Genomic DNA, 17140 nt, shown 5'->3' on the forward strand with positions numbered 1-17140 from the left:
GATACAACCGAATTTGCTCCAACCCCCTCAGACAGAGACAAACACCTACAAGATCTTTATCAAGCATTCTTAAAACTACAATACCCACCTGGGGAAGTGAGGAAACAGATTGACAGAGCAAGACGGGTACCCAGAAATCACTTACTACAGGACAGGCCTAACGAGGACAATAACAGAACACCACTGGCCATCACATACAGCCCCCAGCTAGAACCTCTCCAGCGCATTATCCACGATCTACAACATATCCTGGAAAATGATCCCTCACTCTCACAGACCTCGGGAGGCAGGCCAGTCCTCGCTTGCAGACAACCCCCCAACCTGAAGCAAATACTCACCAGCAACTACACACCACACCACAGAAACACCAACCCAGGAACCAATCCCTGTAGCAAACCTCGTTGCCTACTCTGTCCCCATATCTACTCTGGCGACACCATCAGAGGACCCAACCAACCACATCAGCCACACCATCAAGGGCTCATTCACCTGTGCATCTACTAATGTTTTATATGCCATCATGTGCCAGCAATGCCCCTCTGCCATGTACATTGGCCAAACCGGACAGTCCCTCCACAAAAGAATAAATGGACACAAATCGGACATCAGGAATGGTAACATACAAAAGCCAGTAAGTGAACACTTCAATCTGCCTGGTCATTCTATTACAGATTTAAAAGTCACTATCATTGAACAAAAAAACTTCAGAAACAGACTTCAAAGAGAAACAGCAGAACTAAAATTCATTTGCAAATTTAACACCATTAATCTGGGCTTGAATAGGGACTGGGAGTAGCTGGCTCATTACAGAAGCAGCTTTTCCTCTCCTGGAATTGACACCTCCTCATCTATTATTGGGAGTGGACTACATCCACCCTGATTGAATTGGCCCTGTCAGCACTGGTTCTCCACTTGCGAAGTAACTCCCTGCTCTCCATGTGTCAGTATATAATGCCTGCATCTGTAACTTTCACTCTATGCGTCTGAAGAAGTGAGGTTTTTACCCACGAAAGCTTATGCCCAAATAAATCTGTTAGTCTTTAAGGTGCCACCAGACTCCTTGTTGTTTTCAAAGAAATACATAGTACCAAGCTGCATCTCTACAAAGATAGGTAAATCCTAACATGATATGCATGTAGCTAAAACCACTGTGTGGAATGTGTCTCACTTTCTATAGAATAGTTTTGTCAAACACTGGTCATATTGACCAAGAATTGAATTATTACCCAGATTAAGAAGATGTGCTTTGCACGTAGAAGATTGCACCATGGATCTGGAAACAGCATGGAGTCACACAAAAGACCAAATTTTATGTTTCCATACTGTAGTATCCTGCACTTACTCTGGGATTATGAAACAGCAATGCTGGCACATTAAATCAGAAGTGTTTCATCAAGGGCTCTTTTAAACTCTTATGCATATCAACTGGCATAAGATAATAAGGTTATGGGAGGAGGTTGCAAAATAGTATCAAAGTGAAACTTTTAAATGCACAGTTTTGCTAGTTAGCTCACATCTATTGTCTATATTTAAGACCCTTCATTTCTGGTTTTTATTGTTTTTAAATTTCCTGGGAATTTATCAATGTTTAATCAAAAAATGGGTGAAAATCAGGGCAAAAATTAATGTCACAGTTTTCTGGGTTAATACTGGGGGATAGGAGGACAGGGAAAAAGCAACACATATTGTAAGGGACCATTCAAGGTAGAGTGGCCAGTTACTACCTCTGCAGTTGTAGGACAAAAAGAGGGGGCTAGTGGGTTACAGATTATTGTAATAAGCCATAAATCCAGTGTCTCTGTTCAGTCCATGATTCTTAGTGTCTAGCAGAATAAAGAATTTAAGCTCCCAGGCTTGTCTTTTGAAAGTGTTGTGCAGGTTTCTTTGAGGATGAGGACTGAGGCACAGAGTGATTGCTTTGTGAAAAGTGTTAATCCATAGGTGATAGGGTGTTTGTCTTTTATCATTTTCCTATGAGTTAATGGGCCATTCTACCTTGCTTCAACAGAAGTCAATGGAAGCTGTGCGCTGGACATATAAAGTGCTATATAATTCTAAGTACTATGAAAAACCAGCTCCTGGGCATTTCAAATTGGGCACCCAGTTGGGACACTTTTACTTCAATCTCTCTGTGCCTCAGTCCCCCATCTGTAAAATGGGCCTAATAGCATCCCTTAATCACACAGAGGTGATGTTAGAATAAATTAATTGAATTTTGTGAAGCACTCAGACAATATAGTGGTGGCAGGGCTTCTGTGGGAAAATAGTATGTGATCATGAAATTAAAGACTGTGTCATAATGCATACGCCCATGAGAACCGAATTAAGGCACAGGCCCGCTGCTGAGAACCTGAGATGTTTTATATAAGTTACCCTAATCTCTGTCTTTAAATAAATACAACTTAATTTTAGTGCAGTGCACTAATTTCTTCAGTGCCACCTAAGACGGGGAGTATTGATACATTAACATTTATGCTGTACCTCTTTTTATACAGTAAGCCATTCTGATTGCTACGTCAACCTGTCGTTGCCAACAGCTACATGTGAAAAGATCCAGACCAAAACTGTCAACGACTGCAGAAACCCAGTGTGGAATGAAACATTCTACTTCAGGATCCAGAGTCAGATCAAGGTAAGAAACTAAGAATTCCCCTCTTTCAGCAGCCTGGAGATCTGTTACCACTTACGCAAAAGTAGGATTTTCAAGTCTTCTACAACCTGCAATTTAAAACACTAGATGATTAAAATACCCCCAATAAAATTCTTTTGAGGTCATTTTCTCATTTTTGATAACTATTGGTTTGGAGAATTCATATTTTAAGTGTCTGGGGTAAATTAAGATAGCTAAAATTCATTTTTAATAAAGAAATTGTTATTTTTCTGAGTTAATGGAAACTACACTAGTAAACAGGAGCCACAAAATTCAGGCTTATTCTTAAACTGCATTACCACACAACCCCCTACAGGCACTGAATGACAACATGCTCTGTGTAACATGGAGGGAAACAGTGTATCATCATAACAAATTCAGTGATCCTAGGAATTGTTACCTAACAATAAGTGCTAGTAAATATTCAGAATTTTGACCCCACAGGAAATTCTCATATTCTGAAATTCTTTTCATTCCAAATTGGGGGGAATCAAAATATTGATTTTTTTTTTTTTTATGGCATGGAAAGTTCCAAAAAAAACTTGGTTCAGAAATGTTGAAATGAAACATTTGCACATTTCCACAGCAAAATGTTTCACTTCAGTTTGTTGAATGAAATCAAAACATGTTGCTTCAGCTTGGCTCAACATTAGTCTGTGTCCTCCTGAGCTACTGCAGTGCCTTATGGGAGTAGTAATTTTGGTGTCTCATGCCCCCATTCTCCTAAAAGGGCCAAAAGCCCCGACTGGACTGCATCTCCTCATATGAATCATGCTTGTTCAACCAGGATGAGTCTTCAGAGCATCATGGGAGATGGAGTCTAACCAGGAAGTCCAGTCCATAGAGGAGAATGGAGGTGCAAGGCATCCAAACTACAAATCCCATGAGGCATTGCAGCCACTCAAGCAAATACAGATTAATGTTGAATTAAACATTTCATTTAGATTTTTCCTAAAAGAAAATACAAAACTCCAGAAAAATCTACATTTTCCCAGAAAAGTTTTGATTTTGTGGAAACTGCATTTTCCATTAAACAAACAAACAAACAAACAAAACCCCACCAAAAAATAAACAAACCCCCAAATCCCAAAAACATTTTGATGAAGAAGTCCCAACCAGCACTACTAACTACTACTGAATTGACTGATTCTTTAGTGGATGTTATATACAGCAATGTTTTATCTACTCAATACCTGACAAATTTTGAACCATTAAAGCATTGAGATTCCTCACGGATTTTTACTTTGCTGTTCTATCTGCCATCAGAGTGATTCAGTCTCAGAACACAATGCACTCCATTCAGCTGTGAAGCTGAGCCAGGAGGCCTGAATTGGTGAATTGTGTGCATTACAGCTAAACTGACGAATATGTAAGCCAGAAGAAGGGTTATTGTGGGAAAGCTGGTTGTATTGGGATAGAGAGGCCAGTGACTAGTGTCACATAAGGAACCTAATTTTCTACAATGAATTTAATTTCACATATACATTTTGCTGTCAATAGAATGTGCTGTTCTTTTATCCATAGAATACTCTTGCTGGAGAAGCCAGCACCATTGGTAAGTTCTGTCAGCTGAACTGCAGTGATTCAATGAATTTACAATTGCCAAATACTACGCTATATGTTGTCTCATTGTACTCATCTTTATACCATATCTATAATCTTAATAAAATTACTCTTTCAGAAGAAAACAACGATCTACATTTTTTTTGCATATTGGTGTTTTTAAATATTTATTAAATGACCAAAAGGATTCTAAGACCCAAATCTTTAAAAAACAGCTAAGGTAGTAATGACACTTCAAGTAAGTGATGGTGAAACTACATTGTTAGAATAGTAACAATAACACTTAAAAGTTATATGTCACTTATGTTCAAAGTGCTTTATACACATTAACTAGTAAAATATTATATTAACTAACTGTCAGGACATTTAGTTATTAAGAAATAAATATATGAAAACCTGGAAAATTTAAAGTTAAGGTTAAAGATCGAGTTAAAAATACAAAACATTTACAAGTCAAAAATGTTATAGTTTAGGTTAAAGCCTTTGTTAGCAGCTTGGTATCAAGCTGAAGTGCTGGGTAAACTGCAGGATATTTGGAATATTTCTTTAGTAAAAGGTATTTAATTTTTCAGCACATATATGGCATGTAAATATAATTTCCTTATATGTGACAACAAAAGATTTACTTGGTATTGTTGTGCAATTAGGCGTAATAATATAAAATCCCCACATACAGCATTAGAATTGCATTTAGTAGGTACTTTACCATAGTAATTACTATGTCACCTGCATGCTGATGTGTAGAAAATAAACCACATATTCTTATTACAGATTACATGGCATTTGCTTTGGATCACTCTGCCACTCAACGTAATTTGACAATAAATGAATTCTTACAGTAACCACTGCTACACAATTCATAGGCTGTGTTCACCTGCCTGCTCAGTGAGACTGTATCAATTCGACCAAGTATGTGGCCCTGAGCTTTGTGCTAGAGGACAGGTTTTGCTCTTTAGTTACAGGCTACCCATAGTGGTCCTGCCCCTGATCACACTGAAGTCAATAGCATCATTTGCATTGATGTCAATGGGAGCAAAATGGAGCCCAATATATGTGGCCTGTAACTTAGAGGCAAATCCTTCCCCCTCTTCCACGAAGTGAAAAGTCCCATATGCAATGAAACTGGTAAGTTTATACTGCACAGGAGCAGGATTTGTGGGGTCATGGGGCCCTGTACAGTCCCATGCAGTGGAGGTTGGGCATGTGCCAGTGTACCCACCATCATGCAGATCCACCAATCATTTCTCCCTGTACAGCAAGGAATGTAGGAGCAGCTGGGATTTGGCTTCTAACAAACTTTCTAGATTCCTTCAGTTTTTCCATTGTCTCTCTCATGATATCTTTCCTACACAGGGCATGACAATTAGGTTCCTGGCTGTCATGGAGTGCTAATATGTGACAATTCATTGGAGGGGCCTGGTTTCTTACTTATGCTGCGGAAACAGAATGTGTCATTCACTCACATACCTAACTTATAGCATTTAAATTGAACTGGGGAGGAAACTGTATTACTTAGATTTAGAATAGATTTCTTCAAAGTTGGATATTTGCAAAATTTCCGTATCCCTTCACTTTTCTTCCTCTCCCTGCAGAAGGTAAAAATAGACTGTCCCCAGGAGTCTCTGCTTCCTGGGCTCTGTGAAAGCCAGCATTTAGGATTGCTAAATCCCCTCATCTCCCTTCCCAGAACGTGCTGGAGCTGAGTGTCTACGATGAGGATGTCGTTACCCAGGACGATCACCTCTTCACTGTGTACTTCGATGTAGCTAAACTTCCACTTGGAGAAAGAGTTCTCATATACTTTAAGACTGACCCAAAGGTGAGATCCAAAATAATAGGCAGGGCTGGGTGGGAAAGACACACTTGCCTCGGTTTCCTGCCAGCTACTCATACTACTACTACTATTTTTCCTTCCTATGTCATGGATTGGCCAGCTATACCTCCAGTATGTCTCAGCTACTACACAGTAAAACTGCTTCACCTTTATACAGAGCAATTTGGCCTCAGCGTACTTGACCAGTGGAACATGGCAAACATATGATGCTCTTGGCAAAGACCCTTTCTCCTGGTCTTGCCACCAAGAGCGAACCTCCCAGAGACTGTCAACCCCAATGGCTGTAATCAGAGATCTGTTGTCCAAGTTTTCCATTGACCCAGCAACTGTGTGACTGTAACATCTAGATCTGGTACTAGTCTAAACTCAGCTAAAAATTATATTACCGGACACAATTTTCAAATACTGGCATCTGAATGAGATTTCTAAATCCCAGATTTGGTCACTTAAATTGGCATTTAAAAACATGAATTCATATTTGAAAGGTAAATACAGGATCTAAATATATTTAAGTATCCTTATTTGGAAGACTGGGCTCTGTAGTTCACAAAAATTTTCTAAATGATTACATTACAATATCACGTATAGCTGAAATGGAGTGGCATATAGCAGGAAAGCTTAGCATCTAGACATCTGGCCATTGTATTTATGTTTTAACAATATCGCTGGCATATTGGTGCTGTTGATGCAAATATAAGGAACATTGGGCAGGAGAGTTAACAATGTCCCTTAATCATTCAGTAATAGCAGTTGTTTTTTAACATTCCTCAGAGAGGTCAAAGATATGAGGTAACAGGACATATAACGCTGTTAACCTTCCCATATTAATAGCAAGAGCAGCTACTGGGTAGTAGGATAATGTCAAGAACATAAAAAAAATTAAGACCCTAGAAGATGAAGCAAACTGCAAAGTGACTGACTCTACACCAAAAAACAAAAATGTGTGTTAATTTGCAGAAGCTTCATAGAGTTTTAGGCCAGAAGGGACCATTAGAACATCTCATCTGACCCTCTGTATTTCACAGGCCATTAAATTTCACCCACTTCCTCCTCTATTGCAAACCACAGGACAAACCCTGTAGGGAGAGAATAGCATATAGTGACTTCACTCATTTCTGTTTTTTTTTTAATTTTTAGGCACAGGAGGAACTAGAGGTAGAATTTACCTTGGAGAGCATGTAAGTGAAATACAAATTAATTAGAAGATGCAAAAATTCAGAGAGTAATAAACCAGCAATTGGAAACCTGCTTCATATAATTGCTGCCTCCAAAGGAAATTGCCAGACCCATTGGATTCAGAACTCCAGTAAATTCCCCACTGGAATCATGTATACAGCTTATCTGTATCAGCAGAATCTGGGTGTTTGTTCTATAATCTGATCACCTTTAATGTAAAAAAATTCTTCCTGGCATTGGCGAGTCTCTGCACAACATCAATTTGTGGCCTAGTTATACTCTTCAGAAGACTTATTTGTATCAATCTTTTTATGTATGCTCAAGCTCAGATGTGGTGGAAAATCTCTTGACTCGTACTTGTAAATCGAATTGTTCGGTTAATTTTTCATCCTAATTCATACTCACAAAGCTGAGAATCCTTTGATTGCCACCCACAGCACCACTTCAGTCCCAGAAATTTTCTCCCCTATATACTAAATTGAATATTTACTAATTCATAATGATAAAAAAACAATACAACATAGCTTTTTTCATCCATAGATCTCCATATGACAGGTGAGTCACATTGAGGTCATTCTCCTGCCTTAAATAGCTTTGCATATGGCGGGAACTCTTTGTTTCCAAACTTAATTCCCACATCAGTCAGTGGAAAAACACTGGTATTCCAGGATGGATTCCAGTACCAGGTGACTTGATCACAGGACCTTTCAGTCATAACTCAAAGGCTAGTTGTAACATCCTCAGGAAGCCTTCCCAGGAAGGTGGGAGATTAGCATCTTCAAAGGTCTATTATTCTGTCTAATGGCTTTTCTTCACAGTGAGCCATTCTAGACAAGTGGTTTTCAAACTGTGGGTCACGACCCAGTACTGGGTCGCAGAACGTAAGGCCCTGGGTCACGGCAGCTCTGGTCAACACCACCGACCAGGCCATTAAAAGTCTGCTAAGGCAGGCTAGTCCCTACCTGTTCTGACACCGTGCTGCCCCCTCAAAGTGGCCAGCAGCGGGTCTGCCTCCTAGGTGGGGGGGGCCACGGGACTCCGCGTGCTGCCCCCACCCTGAGCACTGGCTTCCCACTCATAGACTCATAGACTCATAGACTTTAAGGTCAGAAGGGACCATTATGATCATCTGGTCTGACCCCCTGCATGCTGCAGGCCACAAAACCGTCCCCACCCCTTCCCTGGACTCTGCTGTTGAAGTCCCCAATCCTGTTTTTAGTGACTGCAATCGGCAGAGACCCTCCTGCTAGAGATCCCTGCCCCATGCTGTGGAGGAAGGCGAAAAACCTCCAGAGGCTCAGCCAATCCGCCCTGGAGGAAAATTCCTTCCCGACCCCAAATGTGGCGATCAGTAAGACCCCGAGCATATAGGCAAGAGTCTCCAGCCCGACCCCGTTAGCCATTATACTATTTACCCACCATTGCTTGGCTTTCCTTGACTACTATGTTTTACCATTAAACCATTCCCTCCCATGGGCTGGTTCCCTGCTAATGCGACCTGGGGGGCGAGGGGGCGGTGCCTGTGCCTGGCAGCCGGACCTGCTGCTGGCTGCTTTTGGGGCACAGAGTCTTTTGGGTCTGTGGTGCCAGGACAGGCAGGAAGCTGCCTTAGCACCTCCACTGCGCCGCTGACTGGGAGCTCCCCAAGGTAAGCTGATGCCCCAATCCCCTGCCCCAGCCCTGAGCTCCCCCCAAGCCCCTTCCTGCACCCCAAACCCCTCATCCCCGGCCCCACCCCAGAGCCTGCACCCCCAGCCCAGATCCCTGACCCCCTCCTGTACCCCAACCCCCTGCCCCAGCCCTGAGCCCCCCAAACGCTCCTGTACACCAAACCCCTCATCCTTGGCCCCACCCCAGAGCCCTGACCCCCTCCCACACCCCAGCCCAGAGCCCCTCCCACACCCTGAACCCCTCATTCCCAGACCCACCCTGCAGCCCTCACCCCCACACCCCAACCCTCTGCCCCAGCCCTGAGCCCCCCCCCAAACCCCACAATTTTCTTCAACTGGGTTGCCAGAAAAAAAGTTTGAAAACCACTGCTCTAGACTGATTGCATTCTGACTGGTGGGCATCCCCCACATGTAAACCCACTTGTAATTGATACACAGTCAATATTCCTAACTTCAGATACAGAAATGATATATGCATACAAATAGGATAATCATATTCAGTAAATCATAACCTTTCCAATGATATCTCACATGCCTTATCATGCCCAAAATGCATCTTAGTTATGCCATAATCACATCATAACAATATCTCTATGAAGAATATGGGGGTGTAGTGTCACATTTAGAATCAAGACACTTCCCAGCATGTATATCCTAGTGGACTAGCATAATGTTGGTAGATTAAATGTACTTGACAACATGGCCTGTCCTGAGAGGTGGAATTTAACTGGCTAAACTAAGAATCCAATTTACATGGTTATGGGACTGTGATAGCACTGTGAAAAACTATTTAGCCCCATTATCAAGCATGATCGAAATTTGTTTTTAAATTGTGATTTCTTCATATCAGTCAGTTTTGGCACAATGGTAAGGCTCTGCTTAGAAGAACAAGAATAACAGGAACTGTAGCAGGTGTGCATAGTCAAAGCAAGCGTTGTGAGGAACTTTGCATCACATGTCTGCCACAGTTACTCTTGTTGCCTGGTCTTCGCTATCACTCCCAACACTTCCATATGAGTGTCAAGCAAGATAAACATCCAGGGGGAAAAGAGTGGTCACTTGATTTAACCTAGCAGTGAAATATGTATTTTTCATTTTGTTTCCTAGTTCAGGCCCTCCTGAAGCCATCATAACTAATGGAGTACTAGTGGTAACTTTTTGTTCTGTGATCTTTCCTGTCATATAGCAATACTGGTAAAACAGGTGGGACTAGAGAAGCGGGGAGCAGCTCCACAGTCAGCAGGCCAACACCCTCTCTTTCCTGATGAGATAGGCTGGGAATGAAGTAACTATGATTTCTCTGCTATTCAGCTGTTTCACCCTATTTCTTAGAGTGTATATCCTGGAGCGTCCCACTATAGGAGAGGCTGTGATTGGAGTAGCTGTGAGTTCCCTCAAGCCAGCACTCCTCCAAAAAGGAACACAGTAACTCCTACTTGCAAAAACTGGAAGTGGTATAACTGTGAACCCCCTCACAGCCAGTTCACCCACCCCATTCCCTACAGTGGGAGACGCTGAGATAGGTGTAGCTGTCAGCTCACCCCAGACATCAGTCCACCACAATTTCATACAGTGACAGAGGAACTACTGCCACCTAAAAATTCATAACAATATTTTAGAGAAGGGCTGTTTCCACCAATGACTCCTGTGCTCTCAGTAGATTTCTCTAATTATGTTTTTGCCTTGTTTGGTCTTTTGTATCCCTGTTAGGACCCTAAAAGTGCTGCCATTTTGCACCCTGACACACTTAACTCTAGACACCATTTAGTTTGTCATCAGCCCCCACTGATGATTAGATATGACTCCCCCTGAGCCTTTCACTTTCACTCATTATTGACTAGAGGTCTTAATGCTGAGCAGTGCCAGGCAATTAGCTCTTCCAGGGACTGAGAGTGCTGCCTTCACAGTGTTCAAACCCCACAGCCAGCTCAGATAGTAATAGATTAGGATGGGGAATGGAATCTCAAACTGAGACATTCTCTGTGATGAGTTGTTCTATTGTTCTTCTCTGTTACAGTCTCGTGCACTTTGCTGTTTGGAAGTTCAGGTGGATGAGAAGAAGCAGCAGAAATCAAGTGAGGTTACTGCTTTATTAACTGGCTGTTAATAACCAGGTCCTTACACTGCTATAGTGATATGTGTTCTATAGATCATTACAATAAATGCATGGAATAAAATAATATTTTCAAATTATTTGAACTTTTTAACAACTACAGAAAGATACGTGATCTCTGTTATGGATTACATTGACTCCATCACATACATCTATGTGGCTGTATGCAAACAGACTACATTAAAACAACACTAAAGAGAAGGTTTTAACCACACAAGAGTCAGGATATTCAGAGTTATGTTTCTATGATAGCAGCCTTAACTTTGGTCCCTTGCATTAGCTGATGTATATTACAATATGGTTTTCATTAGCAAACAGGAAATAATTCAGAGTCCTAAATTTTTGCATCTTTAATTACAGAAAGGAATTCAGAGTCTTTGTATTGTATTATTTTATTTATTAAACTATTGTATTAGTTTAACATGCAATAAACAAATCCATTGTAGAACATACATGCCATGGTGTAGAATTGGGGCAAGACCAAACACACAAACAAACAAAACCCATAAAGGTAGGTTTCTAAATCCAGATTTAGTGCCAGAACAATTTTCAGATGTGCTGAGCAGTCAGCATTATGATGCTATAATAACCCATGCAAGAACTATAAGGAAGATTATTATAATATCAACTTATTGTCTGTGAAGGAACTAAACATAAAACAAATGGAACCAAAGAAACAAGTCTATGAGGTCATTTAACAAGCACTCTTGGTTAATGTTGTGGAAGCAGTTATTCTCCGACAATGTGTACAATATAAAATGCTATAGTAGAAATTTGTTTCACTGGAATATAGTGCAAAAAAATTTCCATTTAAAACCCCATGCGTATGAACCCCTTCAATACAAATCTCTTTCTTATCCTATTTTCAGCTATATCCCACCTATGTATATCATTTGTCAAAAATCTTGCTTGATTATTTTAATCCCTTTGATTCAAATATTTTTGATGTCTCCATGTCATATTGAATAAATGGCTCTGTATTGTATGGCCTAATTTTTAAAAGTGATGGTGATATTAGTGTTAAACTGAAGACATCTGAAAAGGACCTGATTTTCAGTAGGCAGGTGCTCAGTACTTCCTAAAAGTCAGGCTCCCTCAAGGTGTCTCAAATTGGATACCCAAAATCAGGCATCACTTTTGAAAATATAAACCTATGTGTTTTGAGAGAGAAAAGAGTGTATTTCATACATTACAATCATAGAACAAGGGCAATAAAATACAGTGTGTTGCGGAAAAGCTTGAAGAGATTGTTTAGTGTATCATATAGACACTTATTATTACATACAGAAGTTGACTATTTTATGCAGATCACATTTAGTATTAATATTTTAGTAGATGAGCTACAGCTGTGATCCGGAATTAACTACCATGTCCAGTTTTTTAGTATGAAAAAGCATGGTAGTTATTTTTCATGAGCATTAGTTCTTTCATACTTGTATACATTAGGTTTCATTTTGTTTAGCTGAGTAATAGGCTTTTTCTAGAGGGATTATGTTTTTCTTGGCTTATTAGATGGACTCTTTGAATGCAATATAGAAAACTCCGAAGTGTTTTCTTAAATTTGATCATGTAAGCATAATTTTGCAGTCAGATAATAATAAGGTTCTCTGTGTGCTTTTTCTTTTTCCTTCAGGGAAAGACCTCTCCCTCATGGTGAAAAGTTCCTATGAAGGAACACAGGATCTTACACTGGGTCCTGATGCTATCATTAGCCCTTCATTTCCTACCAAGTTCCACTATGTCAAGTATATGGAGCCAACACTGAATGTTATGCTTCCAAAGAAGAAGCATTACAATGCTGTATGTTATAACTGTCCTTTATAAACATAATAGTAATAAGTAGATAACATGATCTATTTTGATGGGGGAGCAGGGTAACCCTTTCCTTTTTGTGCAAATAAACTTTTTTTTCCCTCCAGCGTACCTGTACCTACACTATAAGCACAGGCTCCCCAGTTGTGATGCTGAATTCGCTCCCCATGGGAGAGAGAGTAACAGTAGCAGAGGTGAGTGCCGGCTGCCAGCCTTTAGGAATTAACAGTGACCTATTTAAAAATTATAATGTAAGAATAAAGAGCTAGATTATCCCCTCCCACAGAAAAAGCCTGCAGGAAGGTACTACGAGGGAGAAAAACTCTATGAATTTCTCCTCAGACCTTGGAGAAAGGAACTGCTTCCTTCTCCATGGAGCTGGGATCTGTGCTGCAGGGATGACTACTGCTTCTCTGGCTCCTTTTTCCATAGCAGCATAGGCGCTGCTAAAGGCCATGCTGTCATTTGGCTGGGTCACCTTGCACATACTAACAGAGGATACAGAGATGGATAATACAGCTGAGTTCAGAGCAGAGAAGGGTGTCACTGAGTAGGACGCCTCCCTTGCTCCATCTCCACCTCCCATAAACAGTTTGCTGAGCCCCTTCTGCCCTGAGCAAGCATCCGTAAAGGGACATTTTGTGGGGCTGGTGAAGGGGGCTGGTGCCACAGCGTTGTCTTTTCAGTTTCCAGATCTCCAAGAGACAATCTGGGCCAATGCGATTAAAAAAATACTGGTGTTGTGCAAATGTGTCTTGAACTGTCCTTTAAAAAGAGGAGAGGCAGGCTGGACAGCAGGGAGCCCCAATTCCCCAGCCTGTATGTATTCTGCCTCCTTAATTCCCCAGCCGCACTCCCTCCCCCTCCCCAACTCTGCCTCTCAGGACAGCTCCTCAGCTATACAGTAAGCTGGCCAGTCTGCCTTCATAGATTTAGAGGCAACCGTTGTCCTTTTGCTTCAGATGAAGAGGAGTTTCTTGGTACAGTTTATAATATCAGTCTTGCCATCAGTGCTATCCACTGCTCTCTCTGTCTCAGAAGGATGTATTGATGTCAACTATATGTACAGCACATTGCACTAAACAAAAAAAAAATACAGACACACAAAGAAATATTATAAAGACTGTAACAACCACATTTTTAAACAATAGAGGCTAAGATTCACATGCAACAGACTTACACATATTTGCACACAGAAACCTGTCCGCTGCATATACAGGTAGAAAATGTGTATGCAAATACCAATTAGCATGGTTAGCATGTGCAGTTAATTGCTTTGCCTGCATAAATGTGGGCACAAGCACTTCAATTTCCCCCAAAAATATTACTTCTAAGAAAAAATGAAATGTTTCTCAGTCTGGCAAACCTTTTTGAAACAACCTGGCATCCAATATGCTTCCTAACCACAGAAACAAGCTCCAGTTCTGATACTTCAGGCTTTTGAGACTCTTACGCTAGGCTTCCATTCTCTGCCTTAATCACGAGCCTTTCTGCTGGGGCCTGGTATATCTTATTTTCATTTGTGCACTGTCTAATACACAATAGATCTTTGACTGTTGCTAGTCAAAGTCTTGCAGTTATGAGACTGAATCTGGGAGCTTCAGGATTTCACTCTTCATTGCGTTTGATGGTTTGCATAATTGAATGGGCACTGGAGGGAACTGGCTGGTGCCAATGAGGTCACAGTCAGGTAAATTGGTACCGTTGTCTGAAACCTTTGGGAAATACTGAGCTACTAAGAATAAATTCTATTACAAATAAATTAGTGGTTTTGAAGCTATATACATCTCTTAGATTAGTGGGGGGACTCAATTTTGTGGCTGCTGTGCCTTGTTGGGGAGCAAATAAATCTCACCCTCAAGGCTGAAGGGAAGGAAGGAAAGCTTAAAACTATGATTGTACCTTCATAGTTACATTCTTGTTTTTCAGGAGAAAAGATTTGATTTGCATGTGAAGGCAGAAGACTGGTAAGAGCTTTTCTCCTGTTTCTTTGGATGCCAGTGACATTGTCAGCCAAGCTTTGCCCGTGCCAGTTTCTGCATTTTTAAAAAACCAAACATTTTTGGATTGAAAACTAGAATGTATTTTTTAAAAGAATGCACAACACATACCCAATATATGACACTGGACATTAGATAGAAACTACATTAGACAGGGTAGCTAGCAATTTGTGCACACACTGACTGATATGTTGCCCACTTCCTTAGTGTTATCCATAATCTTATGTAATATATAGCTTGAGCAGATTAAGGCCCCAATTCAAGAAAGCATCCCTATTCAGGAGAGCACTAACGTACCTACTTAAAGTTAAATACATTCTTAAGTCCTTTCCTAAACAAGGAGAGGCTTAAACATGTACTTTAGTGCCTTCTTGAAGCATGGCCTTAATCAATCACAATACAGCAACGTTTATTCTTTTTCTGCATTAAAAAAAGGCTTTTCAGTTCTGTGTACAGCAGTCACTGCAGAATAGCACATGATTTTCATAGGGGAGTCCCTCACCACCACTGCCATCTTGATCAACTTGTCTGACAGTAATGACTAGTTTCTGCTGCTCAAGCTGATGAAAATACCTCGGGCTGCCAAACAATGAACTTATCTATAACTTCCTTTTAGAATGTGTAACTAATTTCAAAGCAGTCAAAAATTATATACCCACTATACCAAGCAGTTCAATTTAGTGTTACATCTGCTTATTAATTTATTTATACTCCAGTCACAGCACCAATAACAGCCCTGTATTACTGAGTTCACTAAATATAATCACTAAGGATACGTCTTCACTACCCGCCGTATCGGCGAGTAGCAATCGATTTATCTGGGATCGATATATCGCGTCTCATTAAGATCTCATCCTCTCCATGCCGCAGAACCTTACAAGTAGCATTGTACCAATGGCCATCTGCAGCCACTGAGCTAGGGACAGGATTTTCCCTTAATATAGCTGGTGCAGCTAAATATGGGGATCTGCATCTGATGAGGAAAGGATAATCCTACTAATCACCATCAAAAACTATGTTAATATAAAATGAAAAATAGTGTAGTGCTGCATGACTCCTGATCTGCATGGCATACCAGTACCAAACTCTGCTGTAAATGGTGACTTCTGCACCAGCGCAACATAAATATTTAAATGAATATTACAGTCAGTGCAGTGAACTTCTAAAATTGTTTATTGCAATGGAAACCTCATTATTCATTTCATAATGCAGCAGAAATTGCAATTCCAATGTAGAATTTAGCACAGAAATAAGAAAGTTGTGCTGAATAATTTAGGTCCAGACTGTTGAGGCTACACAGGATTCTGCTGGTAACTAATATTTTGTTGTTGAATTTTTCAAGCCTTTAGTCCAAAAGTTAATTTCATTTGAAATGCTGAAGAAAATCCACGTACCTGTTTCTGAGTTATCTTGGTGAAGGAAAAAAATGTTTTCTATACACTTTTCATCTTTGCACTTGGATAACTTTAAAAACAGTTTTGTTTTTAAAATTTAAATTTGACATGCCCATAATTTTCCTCCTTGAGTAAGATTGTGCTTTGCAATTTGTGACTAAAACTAGACATGAAAGAAATCTACTAGTGCTTAGCTATGAAAAGCCATGCTTGAGTAGGAAGTTTAGAGTTTCTAGAGTGAAATCCTGGCCCCACTGAAATCAATGACAAAACTCCCATTTACTTCAATAGGGCCAGGATTAAACTCTGTATCCTGTATGGACTGCTGCCAGGAGAGGGCATCATGATTACATATACTTCAGAGATGTTAAAAATGTAAATGTAATTCTGTGGTAGTATTTAGCCACAAGAGGGTGATGACACTCCACCAATTTTGCAGTCATCATTCAAGAGGCTCCTATGAAAATTTGGCCCTTTAGGTTTTTAACCTTAGAGGTAAAGCAGAAGTTCCACTTCAGTAAATTGCAACAATATATAACTTTAGCTAATTTTAGAAAATAAAATTAAAATATCAGCTAATACTGACATCATCCTCTTCTCTGCTTATTATGTTACATCAACCTGATTATATAGGGGTGTGAAAAAGCTTTGTCTATACATATGTTTAGGGTTTTCTGTAGTGTAAGTCCTGAAATTGACCATGAATATTAATATGTAATAAGAATGCATGTGTTTGTCCTAGTCATTGTTCCTGTCCACAAGACCTAGATGTGCGCATAGGGTATGACCTGTGTGCAGAGGAGAAGGATTTCCTGTGCAAAAGAAAGAAGTATGTTGCTGCTGCCCTGAAAAACGTTCTCCAGCTAGAAGAGGACCTGCAGGACCATGAGGTATGTGAAGTGGAATCCTGGGTGTCCACTCTCTCCTT

The 17140-nt window shown here is 40.4% G+C and overlaps 1 protein-coding gene across 1 annotated transcript in view; it reads left to right on the plus strand.

Annotated features, from left to right (window-relative positions):
* LOC101934642 (cytosolic phospholipase A2 epsilon-like) overlaps positions 1–17140 on the plus strand; it is a 52362-nt gene that overhangs the window by 16871 nt on the left and 18351 nt on the right. The window contains exons 4-12 of the mRNA XM_024106612.3: positions 2496–2632; positions 5901–6032; positions 7185–7225; positions 10001–10043; positions 10911–10968; positions 12640–12806; positions 12926–13012; positions 14748–14785; positions 16955–17102. Of these exons, the coding sequence (XP_023962380.3) occupies positions 2496–2632; positions 5901–6032; positions 7185–7225; positions 10001–10043; positions 10911–10968; positions 12640–12806; positions 12926–13012; positions 14748–14785; positions 16955–17102 (851 nt within the window). The remainder of the gene's footprint in view (positions 1–2495; positions 2633–5900; positions 6033–7184; positions 7226–10000; positions 10044–10910; positions 10969–12639; positions 12807–12925; positions 13013–14747; positions 14786–16954; positions 17103–17140) is intronic.

The sequence above is a fragment of the Chrysemys picta genome, chromosome 4 (assembly GCF_011386835.1).
Source record: "Chrysemys picta bellii isolate R12L10 chromosome 4, ASM1138683v2, whole genome shotgun sequence".
Lineage (NCBI taxonomy): Eukaryota > Metazoa > Chordata > Testudines > Emydidae > Chrysemys > Chrysemys picta.